The sequence below is a fragment of the Aethalodelphis obliquidens genome, unplaced genomic scaffold (assembly GCF_003676395.1).
Source record: "Aethalodelphis obliquidens isolate GAN/ISIS:26980383/991018 unplaced genomic scaffold, ASM367639v1 scaffold11, whole genome shotgun sequence".
In the NCBI taxonomy this organism is placed as follows: Eukaryota; Metazoa; Chordata; class Mammalia; order Artiodactyla; family Delphinidae; genus Aethalodelphis; species Aethalodelphis obliquidens.
The window spans coordinates 17,685,285-17,705,364 of NW_020837955.1; the positions used below are offsets into that span (position 1 = coordinate 17,685,285).

General features: G+C 42.3%; 1 protein-coding gene, 1 long non-coding RNA gene and 1 pseudogene across 3 annotated transcripts in view; 1 reads left to right on the plus strand and 2 right to left on the minus strand.

The window, feature by feature from the left end:
- Nucleotides 1-4,186, minus strand: part of CPN1 (carboxypeptidase N subunit 1) — a 29,693-nt gene extending 25,507 nt beyond the window's left edge. For both annotated transcript variants that reach the window (XM_027112300.1, XM_027112301.1), the window contains exon 1: nucleotides 3,404-4,186. In XM_027112300.1, the coding sequence (XP_026968101.1) occupies nucleotides 3,404-3,623 (220 nt within the window). In that variant the 5' untranslated portion in view covers nucleotides 3,624-4,186. The remainder of the gene's footprint in view (nucleotides 1-3,403) is intronic.
- A 435-nt stretch (nucleotides 4,187-4,621) lies between these two features.
- Nucleotides 4,622-17,162, minus strand: LOC113623305 (uncharacterized). Its single transcript, XR_003433880.1, has 3 exons — nucleotides 17,009-17,162; nucleotides 16,021-16,073; nucleotides 4,622-4,657 (listed from the first exon to the last, which is right to left on the minus strand). It is a non-coding gene; the product is annotated as an uncharacterized LOC113623305 (long non-coding RNA).
- Nucleotides 7,799-9,773, plus strand: LOC113623304 (male-specific lethal 3 homolog pseudogene; annotated as a pseudogene).
- Nucleotides 17,163-20,080: the final 2,918 nt, after the last annotated feature.

Below are 20,080 nucleotides of genomic sequence, written 5' to 3' on the forward strand. Positions count from 1 at the left end.
CCTTCATGCCTTTTCTGATTGTGTCTCTTCATCTTCATATTTCCATGCCCTCCTCACCATCCATCTAGGCTCAAATGCTCCTTACTCTGTGAAGTCATCTTGGAATCTCCTTGCTGGGAGTGAACTCGCTATTAAACTTCCCTTTTATGATACCACTTTCTACTCTGAGTTTTGGCTAGTTTTGCACATGTCCTATTTTCCTTACTGGACCTGGCCTTTGCAATGTATGCCATTTTTAACTTTCTTTAGGATACAATCCATTGTTATTTATCTGCTACAGCAGTCTTTCCCAAAGGAATGTCTATAACCCATAAGGACTGTGTGGTGGATTTTCAATAATGTACATTCTTTGATCTTAGTATATTTCTTTAATCTTATCACATCTTTCTTACTTTTCTTGGTGTTAAGTTATACTTTATTTTACGAAAGGATGGTGATAGTAGATGGCAGGTAGTATTCTTCAACATCCTTGTTCAGTAAAATAAAATTTGGAAAATCTATTTTAGTCCCCTCTGATCTCCCATATATATATATATTTGTGTGTGCGTGTGAAATCCATAAGTTTGGGAACCACTGCCCTGTAGAACCTACCATAGTCCCTTGCTCTTAGGAGGTATTCAATATAAAATTCTTTTGTCTCTACTTTCCGTATATCCAGAATACAATACAACCACTTCTCCTAACAACCATTGTCATCATTTTGGTTCAAGCTCCCACAATCGCAAGCCTGCATTACTACAATAAATCTCCTACCTGAACTCCTTGCATCTGCCCAACCATACAAGTCTATTCTCCTGAGTCAGTGTTTGGCAAATGTTTCCTGTAAAGGACCAGATAGTAAATCCTCTGGGCTTCCTGGGCTATATTGTCTTCACTGCAGCTACTCAACGCTTCCAGTGAATGCAGACATAGATGACACAAAAACAAATGGGTGTGACTGTATTTCAGTGAAACTTTATTTACCAAAACAGGTAGCTGGCCCTCAAGGCTCTAGTTTGCTGACTCTTGTTCTGAGTGATCTTTTAAAATTTTTAGTCAGATCATGTCACTCCTCTGCTTAAAACCCTCCAACGGCTTCTCGCTTCACTCAGAGCAAAAGCCAACATTTTTGCAGAGGCCTGCAAGGCCCCACGTGATCTCCTCCTGCCCAGTATCCCCGACAGCTCTGCTCTGACCTTGCCTTCCTGTGGTTCACTGTCCCGGAGCCACAGGGGCCTCCTCGCTGCTCCTCACACATGCCAAGCGTGCTCCGGCTCTTGCCTCTGTGCGGTGTTTTCCTCCCCAGAGCCAGTGTGGCACCTCAATCACGCACTCAAAAATCACCTCGAAGGAGAAGCTTTCCTAAAAAGCAACACCCCTCCCCCACTCAACCCACAATTGTCCACAACTCCCTATCTCTCCTTCCTGGTTTCTTTTTCTCAATAGCACTTATTTTCATCTGGTATAATATATATTTATTTAGTTACCTATTTATTGCCAGTCTTACCTCGCTAGAATTAAGGCCCTGAGGGCAGAGTCTTTGTTTTATACTCTGTGCTATATTCAGAGTCTACCAAAGTGCTTACATTGAGTAGGTCATCAGTAATACTTGTGGAATAATTAAGGAATGAATGGATGTACCTTTGATAGGGCATCAGAGAAAAGAGGGATCGGTGAGGTATAATAGTATGAAAAGCTTCAAGAAAGGCACTGAATGCTAGAAAGTAGACAGAGCACCAAGAAAGGGGCGTAGAGTGAGGGGCTAAGCCTACAATGTCCATTAGCACCCACAAGCTTCCACAAATGAACACACGACCTGAGTAAAAGCAGGGTGTTTGCTCTGCAAGTGCATTTTCAAAGCAAGGCCCTTATGGTCGCCTAATCACGTAGCCTTCCTTGAGCCAGCCTCCCACCCCCCTCTCTCCCTTCCCCCCGAACTGGCCACTTAAGAGTTTGAAGCTGTCATGGACAGAATCCACTGGGTGTGAGGTTGCCACTGAAGGTTTTTAAGCAAGGGAGGGAGGGGATTATATCAGTATTTGGGCATCTAGCGTCTGTGTCTTAAATGGAAGGTTTAGAGAGTGGTGGCTGTTAGGCGTTAGGAGAACGTCAGGAGCCTGGTGTAATCATTTAGGCAGGCTGTGATGGAATCTGGGCTGGGGGAAGGGTGAGGAAGTAGGGAGGAAAAGAGACTTGAGGTCGACAGTTTGAAGGAGGAACTGACGTACTTGAATGTCACAATTGCTGTTAAGTAAAGCAGTAAAGTAGAAACAACTTAAAGGCCCATCAATAAATGAACTGCTCAATACAACCTTGCAACCATGGAATATTATGCAGCCAAAAATGATAATGTAGATCTATATTTACAGACATGCTATTCATCAAAGACTATGAAATGAGAAAAGCAGATATAGTATGATTCCATTTTTATTAAAAAAAATGACGGGCTTCCCTGGTGGCGCAGTGGTTGAGACTCTGCCTGTCAATGCAGGGGACACGGGTTCGAGCCCTGGTCTGGGAAGATCCCACGTGCCGCAGAGCAACTAGGCCCATGAGCCACAACTACTGAGCCTGCGCGTCTGCAGCCTGTGCTCCGCAACAAGAGAGGCCGCGACAGTGAGAGGCCCGCGCACCGCTATGAAGAGTGGCCCCTGCTCACCACAACTAGAGAAAGCCCTCGCACAGAAACGAAGACCCAACACAGCCAAAAATAAATAAATAAATTTATAAAAAAAAAAATGACGTGTAGGTAAGGGGAGGTGGCTTAAACACGCATAGAAGAAAGTTTAGAAGGAGATACATCAATATGTTAACGATGGTCATCTGTGAGTGGTGGGATGACGGGTGAGGTTTTTACCTTATCTAATTTCTACTTTAATCCAAACATGGATGGCTTTTATAATAGAAACAAACTAACAACAAATAATGCAATGAATAAAATGAATACCACAAACCTCAAACTCTCTCCAGGATCCCATACTCTGAGTACACCGTCATTCCCCAAAGAGCTATCCCTAAGCTCTGGCAGAACTAGAAGGGCTAATTGTTTCTCCAGAGGCATTGGATAGGGAAGGGCAGAATAGTAACAGCAAGGAAGAAAGAAGGGTAATGGGAGGGAAGGCGGGTGGGGGGGGGGGGGGAGGGGGAGGGAGCAGGGAAAAAGATTCACCTTTTACCATTAAGGTCTTGAGCAAACAGAACCCAAAAAGGAGGAGCAGACTGGAGCCTGAACTGGGGTTGCAGCTCCCCAGAGGCAGGGCCAGTTTGTAGGCTAAGCAAGGAAATACTTAGTCCAGGCTGAGGAAGTGGTGATATTTTATGGGTTGAGGGGTCCAGGGACCTCCCCAGAAACCACCCCAATTACTGGATTTGTAAGGGAAGGGTCCTGCCCACACACACTTTAAGACACATGCTCAGGGCTTACAGGGCTCGTGGATTCCAGGGTAGTCACTGAATTCCAGCACGTAGAGGTGTCTTCCCTTCACACTGCGCCCAATGCTGTAAACCCGCGTGACATGGGGACATTCATTGTGCACCTTGTACAGCGTCCGCACGAGGTCATCATAGCGGTGGTGGCGAAAGGTCACCGGGGCAACCAACTTGAAGAGAAGGAGCTGGAGGAAAATTGAGACCAGGTCTGACATCTTGCTGGGCTTTTTCAGAGACCCACTAAAATGGGCCCCGCTTCTCCCAGTAACCAGTCAAAATCCAAGGGCCAAGAACCAGCTTTTCCTAGTTTCCCGCCAGTAAACACCAGTGTGACAGTGCCTGGGAAGAAAGTTCAGAACTGTCCCTCCAAAGCCAGAAGTTATTTATGTAGCTCTGGAATAGGCACTCATCTCCCCTCCCCCATTTCTCTGCCTCTCCTAATCCATGAAAACCTTTTGAAAGGTTTTTGCACTTCTTCAGATTGGGTCGTTTCACTGATTCTGGTTTACTGATTAACTGGACTGTAAACAGGCTTCAATAAATAGCTGCTTATAACCCTTTGATTCCCGGAGAATTTTGAGAAGCTTGGCCTGTCCTTGTTCCCTATATTACAATATAGGAAAGGGTATTAAAATAGAACACTCTGTCCTTTTGATCCTTTCTACATCCTATCTTTCTGAAGCACAGCTCTGTCTTGTCCTTTTTCTCCTCAAAATCCTTCAACAGGGCTTCCCTGGTGGCGCAGTCGTTGAGAGTCCGTCTGCTGATGCAGGGGACATGGGTTCGTGCCCCGGTCCGGGAAGATCCCACATGCTGCGGAGCGGCTGGGCCCGTGAGCCATGGCCGCTGGGCCTGCACGTCCAGAGCCTGTGCTCCACAACTGGAGAGGCCACAACAGTGAGAGGCCCGCGTACCACAAAAAAAAAAAAAAAAAAAAAAAAACCAAAAAACCTTCAACAGATACCATCGAGAAAATGAGGTGAGCCCCAGGTTGGGAGAAAACAGTTGCCAATCATGTATCTGACAATATATCCAGAATAAATCAAGAACTCTTACAACCCAGTAATAAAACAAACAACCCAATTTAAAAGTGGGGAAGGGGGCTTACCTGGTGGCACAGTGGTTGGGAGTCCGCCTGCCGATGCAGGGGACGCGGGTTCGTGCCCCGGTCCGGGAGGATCCCACATGCCGCAGAGCGGCTGGGCCCGTGAGCCGTGGTCGCTGAGCCTGCGCGTCCGGAGCCTGGGCTCTGGAATAGGAGAGGTCACAGCAGTGAGAGGCCCATGTACCGCAAAAAAACAAAACAAAACAAAACATAAAAGTGGGGAAAAGATTTGAATAGACATTTTATTCAACTAAAGTAGATATATGAATGACTAATGAGCACATTAAAGATGTTCAACACTATTGGTCATTAAGGAAATGCAACTTAAAACCACAATGAGGGCTTCCCTGGTGGCGCAGTGGTTGACAGTCCGCCTGCCGATGCAGGGGACACGGGTTTGTGCCCCGGTCCGGGAAGATCTCACATGCCGCGGAGCAGCTGGGCCCGTGAGCCATGGCCGCTGAGCCTGCGCGTCTGGAGCCTGTGCTCCACGACGGGAGAGGCCACAACAGTGAGAGGCCCGCGTACCACAAAAACAAAAAAACCCCACAAAAACAACACAATGAGATATCACATCACACCCACTAGAATGGCTGTAATCAAAGAGACACAATAACAAGTGTTGTCAAGAATAGGGAGAAACTAGAAACCTCATATATTGCCAATGGGAATATAAATAGTGCAGCCACTTTGGAAAACAGTTTTGCAGTTTCTTAGAAGTTTAAATATATACTTACTATACAATCCAGCAATTTCCTAGGTATCTACCCAAGAGAAATGAAAACATATATCCACACAAAAACTAGTATGTAAATGTTCATAGCAGTATTATCCACAATAGAAAAGTAGAAGCAATCTAAATATCCATTAACTAATGAATGGATAAACAAAATATGGCATATCCATGCAATGGAATATCATTTGACAATGAAAAGGAGTGAAGTACTGATACATTGTACAAGATGGATGAACCTTAAAAATATTATGATCAGTGAAAGGAGACACAAAAGATCACATATTATATGATCCAATTCATAGGAGATGTTTAGAAAACACAAACATATAGAGACAGAAAGTAAACTAGAGGTTGGCTAGGGCTAGGAGTGAAAATGCAGAGTGACTACAAATGGGCACAAGATGTCTCCTTAGGGTGATAGAAGTGTTCTAAAGTTAGATTGTGGTGACTGTACAACTCTGTAAATACACTAAAATTCACTGAATTGTAAACGGGAAGCAGATGAATTTTATGGTATACAAATTATATGTCAATAGAGGTGCTTTTAAAAAATAAATAAAAATAATTAAGTACAGCCACCCAAAAGTTAACTATGAATTTACCATACAACACAGCAATTCCACTCCTGGGTACCTACCCAAGAGAACAAAGACTTGTACACAAGAATATTCATAGCAGCATTATTTGTAGTAGCCAAAAAGTGGAAACTACCCAAGTGTCCACCAACTGATGGATAAATAAAATGTGGTATATCCATACAATTGAACATTATTCAGCAATAAAAAGGAATAAAATACTAATACATGCTACAACATGGATGGACTTCAAAAACACCATGCTAACTGAAAGGAGCCAACACAGAAAACCCTCTTATTGTATGATTCCATTTATATGAAATGTCCTGCAAAAGTAAACTTACAGAGACAAAGTAAAATAGTGACTTACTAGGGCTGGGAGTGGAAAAGGAGATTCACTGTAAATGGGCATGAGGGATCTTGCTGGAGTGATGAGAATGTTCTAAAACTGGGTGATGGTGATGGTTGCATAACTTGGTAAATTTACTAGAAATCACTGAATTGCACACTTAAAATGGATGAATTTTATGGTATGTAAGTTATACTCCAATAAAGTTTTTTTTTTTAAACAAAGTTTCAGTGGAATTTCATGCACTAGAGTGTAAAATCCAAATGCTTCTGCCTGGTTTTCAAGTCACTCCTACCAGGTCCAATTGTGACCTCACTCCAGTGCAGCCCTTCTGCAGTGCCTACTGTCTTCCGGGCATGCCCTCATCACCTGCTTTCCTGCTTTTGCTTATGTTCTTTCCCCAGGTAGCTTAACTCAGCTCCAAACCCTGGGTCTTCCTCATGTCCCCTTGCAATTGCTGTTACCATCAGTCTTTGTATCTCCAATCTTATGACTTTGCCTGTTATGCACTTATCCACTGTGCTAGGTGTTAGGTGTTAGGATAGAGGGCAGCCCTGCTGATGCATTGTTCCTGCCCCCCCAGGATGATCGTCAGCCTCTAGCACACAGCCTGGCATGGGGGCACATGTGTTGAATGAATGAATAGACCCATTATTGACCTTTCCTCTTGCATCCTCCTGCACTTCAGCAAACGTTTCCAAGGAAATCCTATGCTTTTCTTACCTGTCAGTAAAGACAGCTATCAACTCTTGGTTATACTGGGTGAACAAACTATAGCCAGGCCAGTCTGGCCCACAGATGGTCTAGAGAGTTGGCCCAAGATCAGTACCAAATCAGCAGTACCACGGAGTAAAAACCACAGGATTTTGCACCCACTGCTAAAATCCCATAATTTTCTGATGAGATCCTGACACCCCAGGTGGTGAGGGCAGGCATCAAGAGAAAAAGCTGAAAGGACATCACTAATGCTGTTACACATTAAGCCTTTGATCTAGGACTGATGAGATAAAATTTATATTTTAAGGCAGGACAAGAAAAAAACTAAACATAAAATTTTCTCTGTGTGTTTGTTTGGACCTCCTCCCTCCCTCCCTCACGTGCAGTGTGCATCCACATTACACATTAACCAGAGCTCCTCAAAGATGGGCCTGCTCTACAGTAAAGATCAATTTTTTTCCTAGCAATGTAACTTCTTAAAAGAATAGTGTTCGTTCCCAGCTCTGTAGGGGGTCGTGGCGACTTGCCGCTCGCTTTGTACGTGCTTACGTGGACCATGTATCCTTGGTGAACTTTATGTAAAATATCAATATGTCACTTTGATGTACAATCCTTTGTCTCGAAAACGTATGTGACTGTGCCTTAGACTCCTAACAGGTGGAACGGTTCTCAGAGCTTTCTAAGAATATGCTTCCCGGAATGGGCATCATCAGAAAATCTACAAACAACAAATGCTGGAGAGGGTGTGGAGAAAAGAGAACCCTCCTGCACTGTTATATATATATAATATATATAATATATAATATATAATATATATTATATATATCAATATACAGCCACTATGGAGAACAGTATGGAGGTTCCTTAAAAAACTAAAAATAGAACTACCATATGACCCAGTGATCCCACTACTGGGCATATACCCTGAGAAAACCATAATTCAAAAAGACACATGTGGCGCATGCTCCGCCCACCCCAGAGCCTCGCCCTCTGCCACGATGAGCAAATGAGGGCCAGAGAGGGCGTGAAATTTAAATTCCACTCAGAGGAGAAAGTGTTGTGCTTCGAGCCTGACCCCACCAAGGCACGAGTGCTGGATGATGCCAAGATTGTCCATGTTATTGTTGGTAAAGGCAGAAAGATCCCAGAATATCTGATCCATTTGAATAGTTGGAACAGAAGCTGGGATAGATGGGCAGCTGAAGATCATGTCCTTTGTGACACCGATGAAAATTGGAGATTACAGTGTAAATTGGCAAGAAAAGCTGTAGCTCGTCTGAGAAGCACAGGAAGAAAGAGGAAGCGCTGCAGGTTGCCAGGTGTGGACTCTGTCTTAAAAAGCCTCCCTGCTGAAGAAAAAGATGAAAATGTTGAAAACTTAATAAGTAGTTCCTCTGATGACAGTAGTGAAGAAAAGGATGAAGAAATAAGTGAAGAAAGTGACATTGAAGAAAAGATTGCCGTGAAGGAAGAACCAGAGCTGCACACAAAAAAGGAAATGGAAGAAAGAACAATAGCTGTAGAAATCCCTGAAGTTCTGAAGAAGAAGGCTGAGGACGATTGTTACTGTATCAACAGGAGGAAACGGTTAGTGAAACTTTCATGCCAGACCAACATCATAACTATTTTGGAATCGTACGTGAAGCATTTTGCTATCAATACAGCCTTTTCAGCCAAGGAGAGGCCTCATCCCCATCAGGCTATGCCACACGCCAACATGAGTGTGCATTATATCCCAGCAGAAAAGGACGTTGACCTTTGTAAGGAGATGGTGGATGGATTAAGAATAACCTTTGATTACACTCTCCCATTGGTTTGGCTCTATCCATATGAACAAGTTCAGTATAAAAAGGTGACTTCGTCCAAATGTTTTCTTCCGATTAAGGGAAGTACCACAAACGCTAATCGGAACCCGGAGGATCTCTCTCCAAGCCCACCTTTGTTGAATCCATCCACACCACAGCCCACAAAGAGTCAGCCAACCACAGGCAAGCCAGCCGCCCCCAAAAGGTGCAAAGCTGAGCCGGAAGCCTTGCAGTCTCTGAGGAGGTCCACACGCCACTCTGCCAATTGCGACAGGCTGTCTGAGAGCAGCGGCTCGCCTCAGCCCAAGTGCCGGCAGCAGGACACGTCTGCCAGCACGCCCAAGCTGTTTCTGCACCTGGAAAAGAAGACGCCTGTTCATAGCCGATCATCCTCACCTGTTCCTCTGACCCCTAGCAAGGAAGGGAGTGTGGTGTTTGCTGGCTTTGAAGGCAGAAGAACTAATGAAATAAATGAGGTCCTCTCCTGGAAACTTGTACCTGACCAGTTACCCCCCAGGTGACCACCTCCACCCTCTTAAATTTATGGGGCGCAACACTTGCTGCAATTGTTCGTGAAACTTCCAGAAATCCTTGGAAAGATGTCCTTTTCTGAGAAGAATCTGAAGGCTTTACTGAAGCACTTTGATATCTTTCTGAGGTTTTTAGCAGAATACCATGATGACTTTTTCGCAGAGTCTGCCTATGTTGCTGCCTGTGAGGTGCACTACAGCACAAAGAACCCCAGGGTGATTATTAAGGTTTTGATGGTTCTGGAAGAACAGCTTCTCTATCTAGCTTTGTGCTCTCGGTCCCCAGTAAAGAACTAGGGAGTTGGTGGGCCTTCCTTACAGGCAGAGCGAATGCGATACCCCCCTTGGGGGGCTGTGGCGGGCCCATTTGTTTGAGCTGCTTACCTCCCGTAGTTATTTCTGTTATGGATTACTTCCTAGGTGCCTGAACGGCCTCCAACATGTGACCCTTGCCATGGTACATGTCACCTGTGACGGCGGGAAACGAGCAGCTGTGTTCACAGTGAAATGGTCATGAAAGTGTGTGTAGGTTGGGCTGTTTCAGTAGACAGGAGTTACTTGTTAGCAATAACCACATTTTTTTAGTTATTTGTTAGCATTAAACAAAATCGTTTTGCAAGCCGTTTTCATTCTTGTGATTCGGCTGAGCAACAAAACATTAGTTTTGCTTGGAAACTGAAGAGTAGTCCCAGAGTATTTTAGAGGGAGTTGATATTGATGGCAAAAGAAAATTTGCAGCTATACATTTGCTTGTTACAGTTCCTTTTCTATAAAACCTTATTTTTGGTGATCTAAATAAAGCATTGCCTGAATGTTTGAGATTTTATAGCTACACTTGGTTGTGTAATGTTATAGTTCCCTTTCTGTAAGATGTTATTTTTGGTGATCTCAAATAAATCATTGCCCATCTTGTTGGAAAGAACCAAGAGAGAGTCTTCAAAAAAAAAAAAGACACATGCACCCCAATTGTCATTGCAGCACTATTTACAATAGCCAGGTCATGGAAGCAACCTAAATGTCCATTGACAGACGAATGAATAAAGAAGATGTGGTACATATATACAATGGAATATTGCTCAGCCATAAAAAGGAACAAAATGGAATATTGCTCAGCCATAAAAAGGAACAAAAAGAGAGACGTGGATGGACCTAGAGATTGTCCTACAGAGTGAAGTAAGTCAGAAAGAGAAAAACAAATATTGTATATTAACGCATACATGTAGAATATAGAAAAATGGTACAGATGAACCAGTTTGCAAGGCAGAAATAGAGACACAGATGTAGAAAACAAACGTACGCACACCAAGGGGGTAAGGGGTGGGTGGTGGGATGAACTGGGAGATTGGAATTGACATATATACACTAATATGTATAAAATAGATAACTAATAAGAACCTGCTGTATAAAAAATAAATAAATAAAATAAAATTCAAAAAAAAAAAAAAACAACCAGAATATGCTTGCCGGGTTACAATCTTCAGTTTGGCTTGAATAAGATTCCCCCTTTTTCCCCTCATAACTTGATAATTAATTGAATTTTTGTCAACAGGACAACATCTATTGTCATTATTGAAGGCTTGGCTTAGTAGTCCCTAGATAGTCCCAAACTGTCCCTCTGCAGAAGAATTCCCATTTCTCTGGTAAATGTGTCTTTAGTTCTTATGGTGACCTCACTCATGCTAAACAGATGACACCCATTCTCTAGGAGGCGAATGTACCCTCCCTGCTTGTATGAACTTCGGGTTGTTGTAAACAGGGAATGCCCTCTGTACATCAGGGCTGAGATTGACACTCCTTCCCTGGAATTTCACATAGAGTACCAGAGCATATGCCCTGAAGCCAGAGGGCATACAATGTCTCTCAAAGCAACCAGAAGTAGAAGGAACTTGAGTGTCAGGGGGATATATTATTTAAAAAAATTTTTTTATAGCTTCATTGAGATGTAATTTACATATAACATTGGTACATTTAAGGTATACAATGTGATGACTTAATACATGTATGCATTGCAAAATGATTACCACGTTAGGGTTAATTAACACTTCCATCACCTCATGTACTTGTGTGTGTGTGTGTGTGTGTGTGTGTGTGTGTGTGTGTGAGATAAGAACATTTACAATCTACTCTCTTAGCAACTTTCAAGTATATAATAAAGTCCTGTAAACTATAGTCACCATGCTGTACATTAGATTCCCAGAACTTATTCATCTTACAGCTTGAAGTTTGGACCCTTTGCCCAACATCTCATTTCCTCTACTCCCCAGCCCCAGGCAACTACCATTCTACTCTGTTTCTACAAGTATGGTTGTTTTAGATTCCACATATAAGGGAGATCATACAGTATTTGTCTTTTTCTATCTGGCTTATTCCACTTAGCATATGCACAGATATACAAGTTCAACTCCCTCTTAGGCCATTTGATCTTGGGCCAAATAATTAACTTCTATAACCTCAGTTTCCCTCTGTATAGGATGGAGAAAAAACAGCTCCTTCCTCATGAGTTGTGTGACTCAAACAAGATAATATACATAAGGCCTTTTGCACGGTGCCTGGCACATAGTAAGGGCTTAATAAATATTATTAGCAGTATTAATAGTAGCAGCAGCATTAAGCATCTATCTACTCTGTGCTAGAGACCCGGCTAGGTGATGGAGATACAATTCATTCATTCAATATATATATTGAATGTATCTAAAGGCTTTACTTGTATCCTTATTTTTGATATAGAATAAAACCAACAAAGATCTTTGACCATGTGGTGCTTACATTGCAGTGAAGAGACAGATAACCAAGAGTGAGAAAAGCAGCTACCATCCTAAAGATACAGACTAGCGAACAAGCACAGCACTAGGGGAAGAGTGATGGATGTAACCACATGGGCCATTGAGCAGGGTCACCTAACCTAGCTTTGGGGGGTCAGGGAGGGCTTGCTGGAGGATATGTGGGAGTTGAATCAGATCAGAGAGTCCTGTATCCTCCTGGTAAGTATAATAATGGCCCCCAAAGGTGTCCACATCCTAATCCCTGAAACCCATGAATATGTTATGTTACGTGGCAAGAGAGAATGAAGTTTGTGGATGGAATTAAGGTTGCTAATGAGCTAATCTTGAGATGGAGGGATTATCCAGGTGGGCCCAGTGTAATCACAAGTGTCCTTATAAGAGAAAGAGGAAGGCAGGAGGGTCAGAGTCAGAGTGATGAGACGTGAGAAAGGCTCAGTGGGCCGTTGCTGGCTTTGAAGATGGAGGAAGAGGCCATGAGCCAAGGAATGCAAGCAGCCTCTAAAAACTACAAAAGCCTAGGAAACACATTCTCCCCGGGAGCCTTCAGAAAAGAATGCAGCCCTGTCAACCCTTGCTTTTAGTCCAGTGAGACCCATTTCAGACTTCTGATCTCCAGAACTGTAAGATAACAAATCGGGGTTGTTTTAAGCCACTACATTTGTGGTAATTTTTTACCTACAATAGGAAATGAATACACCCCCTAATACCTTAAGTCTTGGACAGAGCTGGGGCTCTTGGAAGTCAGGGAAAGCTGGAGCAGAAAGCTCACTTGTCTGACATCCTCCAAGGGTCTTGACTCAAATCTTGGGAAGCCAGCCCTGCGGAGCCTTGTTTAGGCAAATGAATCAAACGTCCCAACCCACACCTTCAGTAATCTTAGTTTTAAAATTTCTTTCTATCCTCCAGCAGTAACTCTGAGATTCTGCAGGACAGTCTCAATGTAATTTAAGCCTGCTTAATAAATTATTAGTTGACTGGACCTATAAATGAATCAAGAGTCCAGCTCAATTCAAGTCAGGAAGAACTCTGAGAGCTACTTGGGTTTTAAGGGTTAGGAGAGTGTAGGGCAAAAGGAACCTGGCTGAGCGTGGAGAGTAAGGCAAGTCAGTCCTCGGGACAGATCCTCCAATTCTTTGCCTGGAATGTTCTTCTCTCAGCTCATCTTATACTTCTGATATTAGCACAATGGTGAACTACACATGGAGGCCTTCCCCGGATATCTCATCTAAAGAGGCCTCCCCTGGTTATGCTCAGTCTTTTTTTTTATTTTTTTATTTTTTAACATCTTTATTGGAGTATAATTGCTTTACAGTGGTGTGTTAGTTTCTGCTTTATAACAAAGTGAATCAGCTATACATATACATATATCCCCATATCTCCTCCTATGCTCAGTCTTATCTCCTGTTTATTTCAATCAGAATATTTGACTTAGTTTGCCCTTATTTATTTATTTACTTCTTTATTGTCTACTAGTTTTCTCTTCCAGCAGAAGATAAACTCAGTGAAGGCCAAGACTAACTTATCTTACTTACTGTTCACCACTAAATCCCAGTACAATGTGCTGGATACATTTTTTTTTTTTTTTTTTGCGGTACGCGGGCCTCTCACTGTCGTGGCCTCTCCCGTTGCAGAGCACAGGCTCCGGACACGCAGGCTCAGCGGCCATGGCTCACAGGCCCAGCTGCTCCGCGGCATGTGGGATCTTCCCAGACCAGGGCACAAACCCGTGTCCCCTGCATCGGCAGGCAGACTCTCAACGACTGCACCACCAGGGAAGCCCTGTGCTGGATACATTTTAAAATGAAGGAAGTAATGTATGAACTGAGATCTGAGATCTGAATGAATAGATGTTAACCAGGTTAAAAACGGGAGAGGAGTGTGTGTTTGGTGAGAGTTTTAAGAGGGGTGAAGCTTATTGATCCCTCCTTATAACGCTGACCCTGTAGGAGTCTGCTGGGGTCTGTTCTTGAATTTCTTCTCTTTATCAGCACTTAACTCCAGATGGTCTCATCGACAAATCCCACTATAAGCTGATGACCCTCAAATTTATATTTCTTGCTTCTACTTCTCTGAACTCCAAAACTGTACTTCCAGCTACGTACCTCATACCTCCATGAGGATTTCTAATAGGTACCCATTCCTAAGGCCACTAATCCCCCCTCCAGTCCATGGAGCCAGACAGAGCCTTACAGATACAAACTGTGTCCAAAAGTGACACCAATCGGTGATGCGTCAATTGGATGAGGAGAAACCAACCGTGTCCCCAGCACTCCCTTTTTACCTTCCCCTATTTAATATTTCCTCAAAGCACTTTTTACCATCTGACATATTGTATATTTGATTGTCTGTTTATTGTCTTCTCCCCCTATAAGGATATAAGCACCTTGTGGGCAGAGAATTGATCTCTTTTATTTTCTGATGTGTCTCTAGCAATTAGACTGGGGCCTGGCATGTAGTAAGTTCCACTAAATACTTGTGGATCAGTGAATGATTGAATGATTAAATGCTTTTACCCACATAATCCCATTTCAACTTCACCTCAATCTTTCTTGCGACCATTATATTCCACTTACATATATGAAGATCCCTAAAATTTAAATGATTTTCCCAGCTCATATAACATATAGTTAGAAAATCTGGAGATTAAATTAGCTTTCTGATTCCAAAGCTTGGTGCTTTCCATAACACCGAATGCCTCCACCACGTGGGCCTGGTTACATCACAAAAACTGCCTCTAATCTGGCTTCCAGTTCTTAAGAGTAACTGAAAAATCCTTCTTTTAAAAAATAACTTTATATGCTTGTGTAAAAATGAGTATGTTTGTTATGAAAACATAGAAAAGTATGAGGATAAAAATAAGATACTACCCGAATACCCCATCAGCTAGGACACTGTAATCAACTGGTGACAATCAACTGGTGACAATCAATCTTATTGTGATGACTCTTAAAATCTGTTCTTTCCCTTTTCAGTTTCCCCAAATTGGCAAATATTACCATGATTGATCCAATTTCTTAGACCAAAACCTAGGACTCATCCACAATCCCTCTCTTTATCTCACTCCCCATATCATCAAGTTATACAGACTGCTTTGAATGTATGTCTGGAAACTATTTCTCTCACCTTGACCACTGTCATCTTAGTCCAGGTGACCATATCTTACTTGCTTGGATGGTGACAATAGCCCCATCATAGATTTCTTGTTTGGACAATGACAAAAGCCTCCTCAAATATTCTCCATTTCCATTTTTTTTTTTGCCCTACTAGTTTTATTCCCTACACAGTAGCCAGAGTGTTTTAAAAACATAAACTAAATTACTTTCTGACTCAAAACATTTCAGTGATTTCCCATACTTAAAATAAAAAATTCTTACAATAGCAAAAAGGGCCAGTAAGCAACGGTCACAAAATCCTTTTAATTTCTTAAACATACCAAGCTTTTATCTACCCCAGGGCCTTTATACTTACTATTTTTTCTGCCTGGAAGCTCTTATCTTAAATGTTTGCATGCTCTTATCTTAAATGTCTTCCCTTTACATCACTTAAGTCCACACTCAAATACCACCACCTTAGAGTGGCTAGCCCTGACCTTCCCACCTAAATTAGTCCCTGGCTGCCACACCTTACCATTCTCTATTCCTTTACTTTATTATTCTTCATAATACTTATCATTATCTAAAGGCAAACTATATAATTATTTGTTCATTTTTTGGGGGGTTGTATTTACCACTAAAATGTAAGTTGTATGAAGGCAAGGATTACTGTCTTGCCTTTTTTTTGGTCTTTTTCTTTTTTTTTCCTCTCACTACTTTGTCCTCAACACTTAACATAATGTTTAACACATACTAGGTACTCACTAAATATTTGTAAAAGAATGAATTTGCAGATAGAGGGATAGATAATCTTACAAAAAAGGATCAGTCTTTACGCTTTTAAAAATAAAAATTACGACATTGAACATATATTTAACAGAAGAAAAAGAAGTTGATATAAAGCTGAAGGAATCACTTACCTTTGGAAAAATGTTTCTTCACAAGATGAAATACTAGTTGTCAACTAATGGCTCTAAAGAAAAAAAAAAACAGAAATCATTAAGGGATGGTGATTATGTTGCTATGTTTTTCCAACAACATTTGTAGAGAAGGAAAAAGAGTGTAACAGAAACAATTTAAACTTAAATGAAATTTATATTTTCAAGATTATTGGGTTGATACCTTTTCAAAGTGCATTTATCTGCCCTTTGCAGTAAGTTTCATTTACTCATCAAAACCCGCCGCAAAATCAAAGCTGTCAGTGTCTCTTATAAAAAGCCATGTGCTCCTGATGCTCCAAGGCTGTGCTGAACTCTTTGTAATGCTCTTCTTTTTTTCTTTTATTTTTCTTCCTGAACTCTTCCTTTTGCCACCTCCCTGCTATTTTGCCTTCCTGAATGGCTTTCTCTATATTCCCTGATTTTCATCAGTGTTCCCTGCCTGCAACACCCTATATGCTTCAGGACTAAATAGAAAATGCCAAATGATTGGAGCTTGACCTCTTTCTTACATAAATGGAGCTTGGAAGCAATAGGTTCAAGACCAGTGTTGTGCTCATCAAATGTCCCAGGCTCCTTCTAGCTTGTTGCTCTACCTATCTCAACACACACTTAACTTATTGTCCAGACAGATGTTCTAGCCCCATTGTCACATTCACAACCCAGCCACCAGGAAGGAGCACACCTTCTTCCTTCAAAAGCAAACTTCCCACCCTCATACCCTGCTGGTAAGAATGGATAAATGAAATGTGCTAGATACATATTCAGCAATAAAAAGAAATGAAGTACTGATCCATGCTGAGACATGAACTTTGAAAACATTATGCTAAATGAGAGAAACCAGTCACAAAAACCCCACATATTGTATGATTCCATTTACATAGGGTGTGTGCATTATATCTCAATAAAGTTGCTTAAAAAAACAAAAACAAAAGCAAACTTTCCACAGTTTTACACAACTCCCACTTACATCTCATAGGCTAGAAAGCAGTCACATGGTCATGCCCACATGCAGGGAAGCTAACAGATGCAGTCTTTATCCCAGCCAGCCAGCCATGTGCTCGGCTAAAAAACCAGAGGTCCTGGTATATATAGCACAGGGAACTATATTGAACATGTTGTAATAACCTATAATGGAAAACAATCTGAAAAAGAATATATTATATATATATATATACATACATATATAACTGAATCACTTTGCTGAACACCAGAAACTAACACAACATTGTAAATTAACTCTACTTCGATTTTTAAAAATCAGAGGTTCTCTTACAGTAAAAAGAGAGGACAGATATTACAGAACACTGACCATCTCTGACCCATCCTTTGTCAGACCTTGTACCTTGTCCATCTACCCGCAGAGGATCACTGCATGTACTTCTCAGGAACATGACACTTAATTTTAGGTAAACTGATCTCTTTCCCAGAATCTGTGCAGGGATGTGTTGGCTCTGTGTTCTCATATATTTTAGGTCAAAATTCTCTTCATTTGGCAGCCATTCTTCATAGTTTTGTTTTATAACTTTTGCCTTGTTAATAGAAGGTGGAAGTTTCTTTTTTACTTTTTGCTCTTTTATTTTGCTTTCAGTTGGTTTCAGGACTTGGAAGTGAATTCAAAATGCCCCTTCCCTGGTATCTTTAACTGGAATTTGTCAGAAGAAATATTCTTGAATATGCTTGCCCCTAAATGCAACCCTTCCGGGGTTTCTTCTATTTTTGGATCTAGCGGGACCTCCAGGACTGGACGTTCACGGCTCTCTATAAACAGCTGCTCCTCCCGACCAGATAAACTTCCCTCAGAACTTCGCCCCCCAACACACATTATCTGCTCCAGTCACGTCTCACTTGTCAATAACAGTTTTTGTATAATCTGGGGCTTCCCTCGTGGCGCAGTGGTTGAGAGTCCGCCTGCCGATGCAGGGGACGCGGGTTCGTGCCCCGGTGGATCCCACTATGCCGCGGAGCGGCTGGGCCCGTGAGCCATGGCCGCTGAGCCTGTGCGTCCGGAGCCTGTGCTCCGCAACGGGAGAGGCCACAGCAGTGAGAGGCCCGAGTACCGCAAAGAAAACAAAAACAGTTTTGTATAATCTGTAGTGTGCTGTGCACATGTCAGTTGTATTTATGTCCCATATTGCCTTGACTAGGATGCCTTCCCCCTTTGCCCCTTCCTCAGGGCCCTCAGGCGCAACCCGTTAAATCTAAATGCCGCCTGTTTGCCCCCAGAGCAGCTCTTCTTGGGATATGGCGCCACCTGTTGCCCAAGTTGAAAACATGGGAGCTGGTCGAAATTCTCCCTTCTCATTCACCTCCCGCGTTTACTCACCCTCGAAGCCTTGTCACTTCTTTGCTGCCATCCTCACCACGCTTCCTGCTTCTCCCCTGCACAGCCACTGCTTGGTTCTGCGCTCCTCACCCCGGCCCTGCTGCCTGGAACTCACCCACGCCAGCTGCACACCTCGTGCTCTTCCTTCAACGCAACCACGTCGCGCCTCCCGCTCGCCCCTCCCTTCTACCCTTCAGACCCTTTATTGGTTTTCCATTCTTCTCGGTTAATTCCAAACATCTGTCCCGGAAACAAAGCCCTCCAGCACCTGGCGATCACTGACTTTCTCACCTCTCTTCCCTAACACCCTTGCTTCCTGCTGGTTTTGCCAAACAACGAGCCGTCTTTCAAAAGACTGCATTTTTTCCCCTCCAATTTTAAAAAATTATGGTAAAATACACCAGCATAAAAGAGTGTTTAAACAATTCCTCTCCCTCCATTTGGAAGCTAGCTGACTCCTATTTGTGTTTCAAAACCAAGTGCAGGCATCATTTTCTATAAAACTTTTCTATCACTTACCTCTGGTCTGACTTCTGTGGTACCTTTCTTGTGTTTCCTTAGAAAACTCTGTGCGTACTTCTCTACAAACATAGCATTATGCTATCACTTTTGGTCTATTTGTTTGTCTTCCATGATTAAAGCATAAGGCCCTTAAGACCAGGGACAATATCTTCTTTCTGGATTCCCAGTCCTTAACCTATACTTGGTATATAACAGGGATTAAACAAATTCTGAAGAGCAATAACAAAAAATGAACTATCTCCTCTCTATTCACATTTTGTTGACCTTATAACAGGGCAGGAAATGACTCACTGGAATTCCAGAAATCCAGGCTCTTCCACATGCTCCCACTAACCCTGCTTCCAACAGGGCAATTGTTGGTTTAGTGACACGTTGATTCAGATTGCCCTCTAGCTGATGGAAAACGTGCATGGCATGGACTCTGAATCCGTTCTGTGTACCAGTGTTGCCTAATTTGTCAATAGCCTGTACCTGTGTAATCCTTACTGGGAGTAAAGAGGTTCTTTCTGAGTTTGAAAAAATTAATGTAATGTGTGTTTACTGATACGACATCATGTGAGGTATGAGGGTATCAGGGTATTAGGTTAACTGGAAAAGAGGAGCCTGAATCCAAGTGATCTGGTCATCTGCGATGAAGGGACCAACATACATCAGACTTTGAGCAACCTGTTAACTGGACCAGTAACAGTCTATGGGTCCAAATGTAGCAGGGGGCAACTATATTTCATTGATTCTAAGGTGCTCTTGATTTCACATTTTAATGTTTCTGAAACAGAAATGTATCTTAAAACAGATGGCATCTTAGATTCAGAGAAATACAACATTATAATAAGAAGTATAAGAGAAATCCAACATCACTATTATACCAGAGAAATATAATAACCAATATTAATTGATTTAATTGTAACTGAGCATGGAATATCACACATTAAAACAGGAAACAGAGTTGAAAAAAAGCAATGAATGGCTAAAAGCTTGAATTTGCATTGACTGTGGGAGAATTTTCAGTGACTTGATAATAAAAACCATCATTTATGAGCCCCTCCTAAATGCCAGGGAGAATACATACATTATCATTAATCCTCACCCTCCTAACCTGGAAGGTAGGTGGTGTTAATTCCATTTTTTAGATGAAGATCTGAGAAAGTCTGGACCTGCCCAATGTCACACAGCTAGAATACGTCAGATATGATC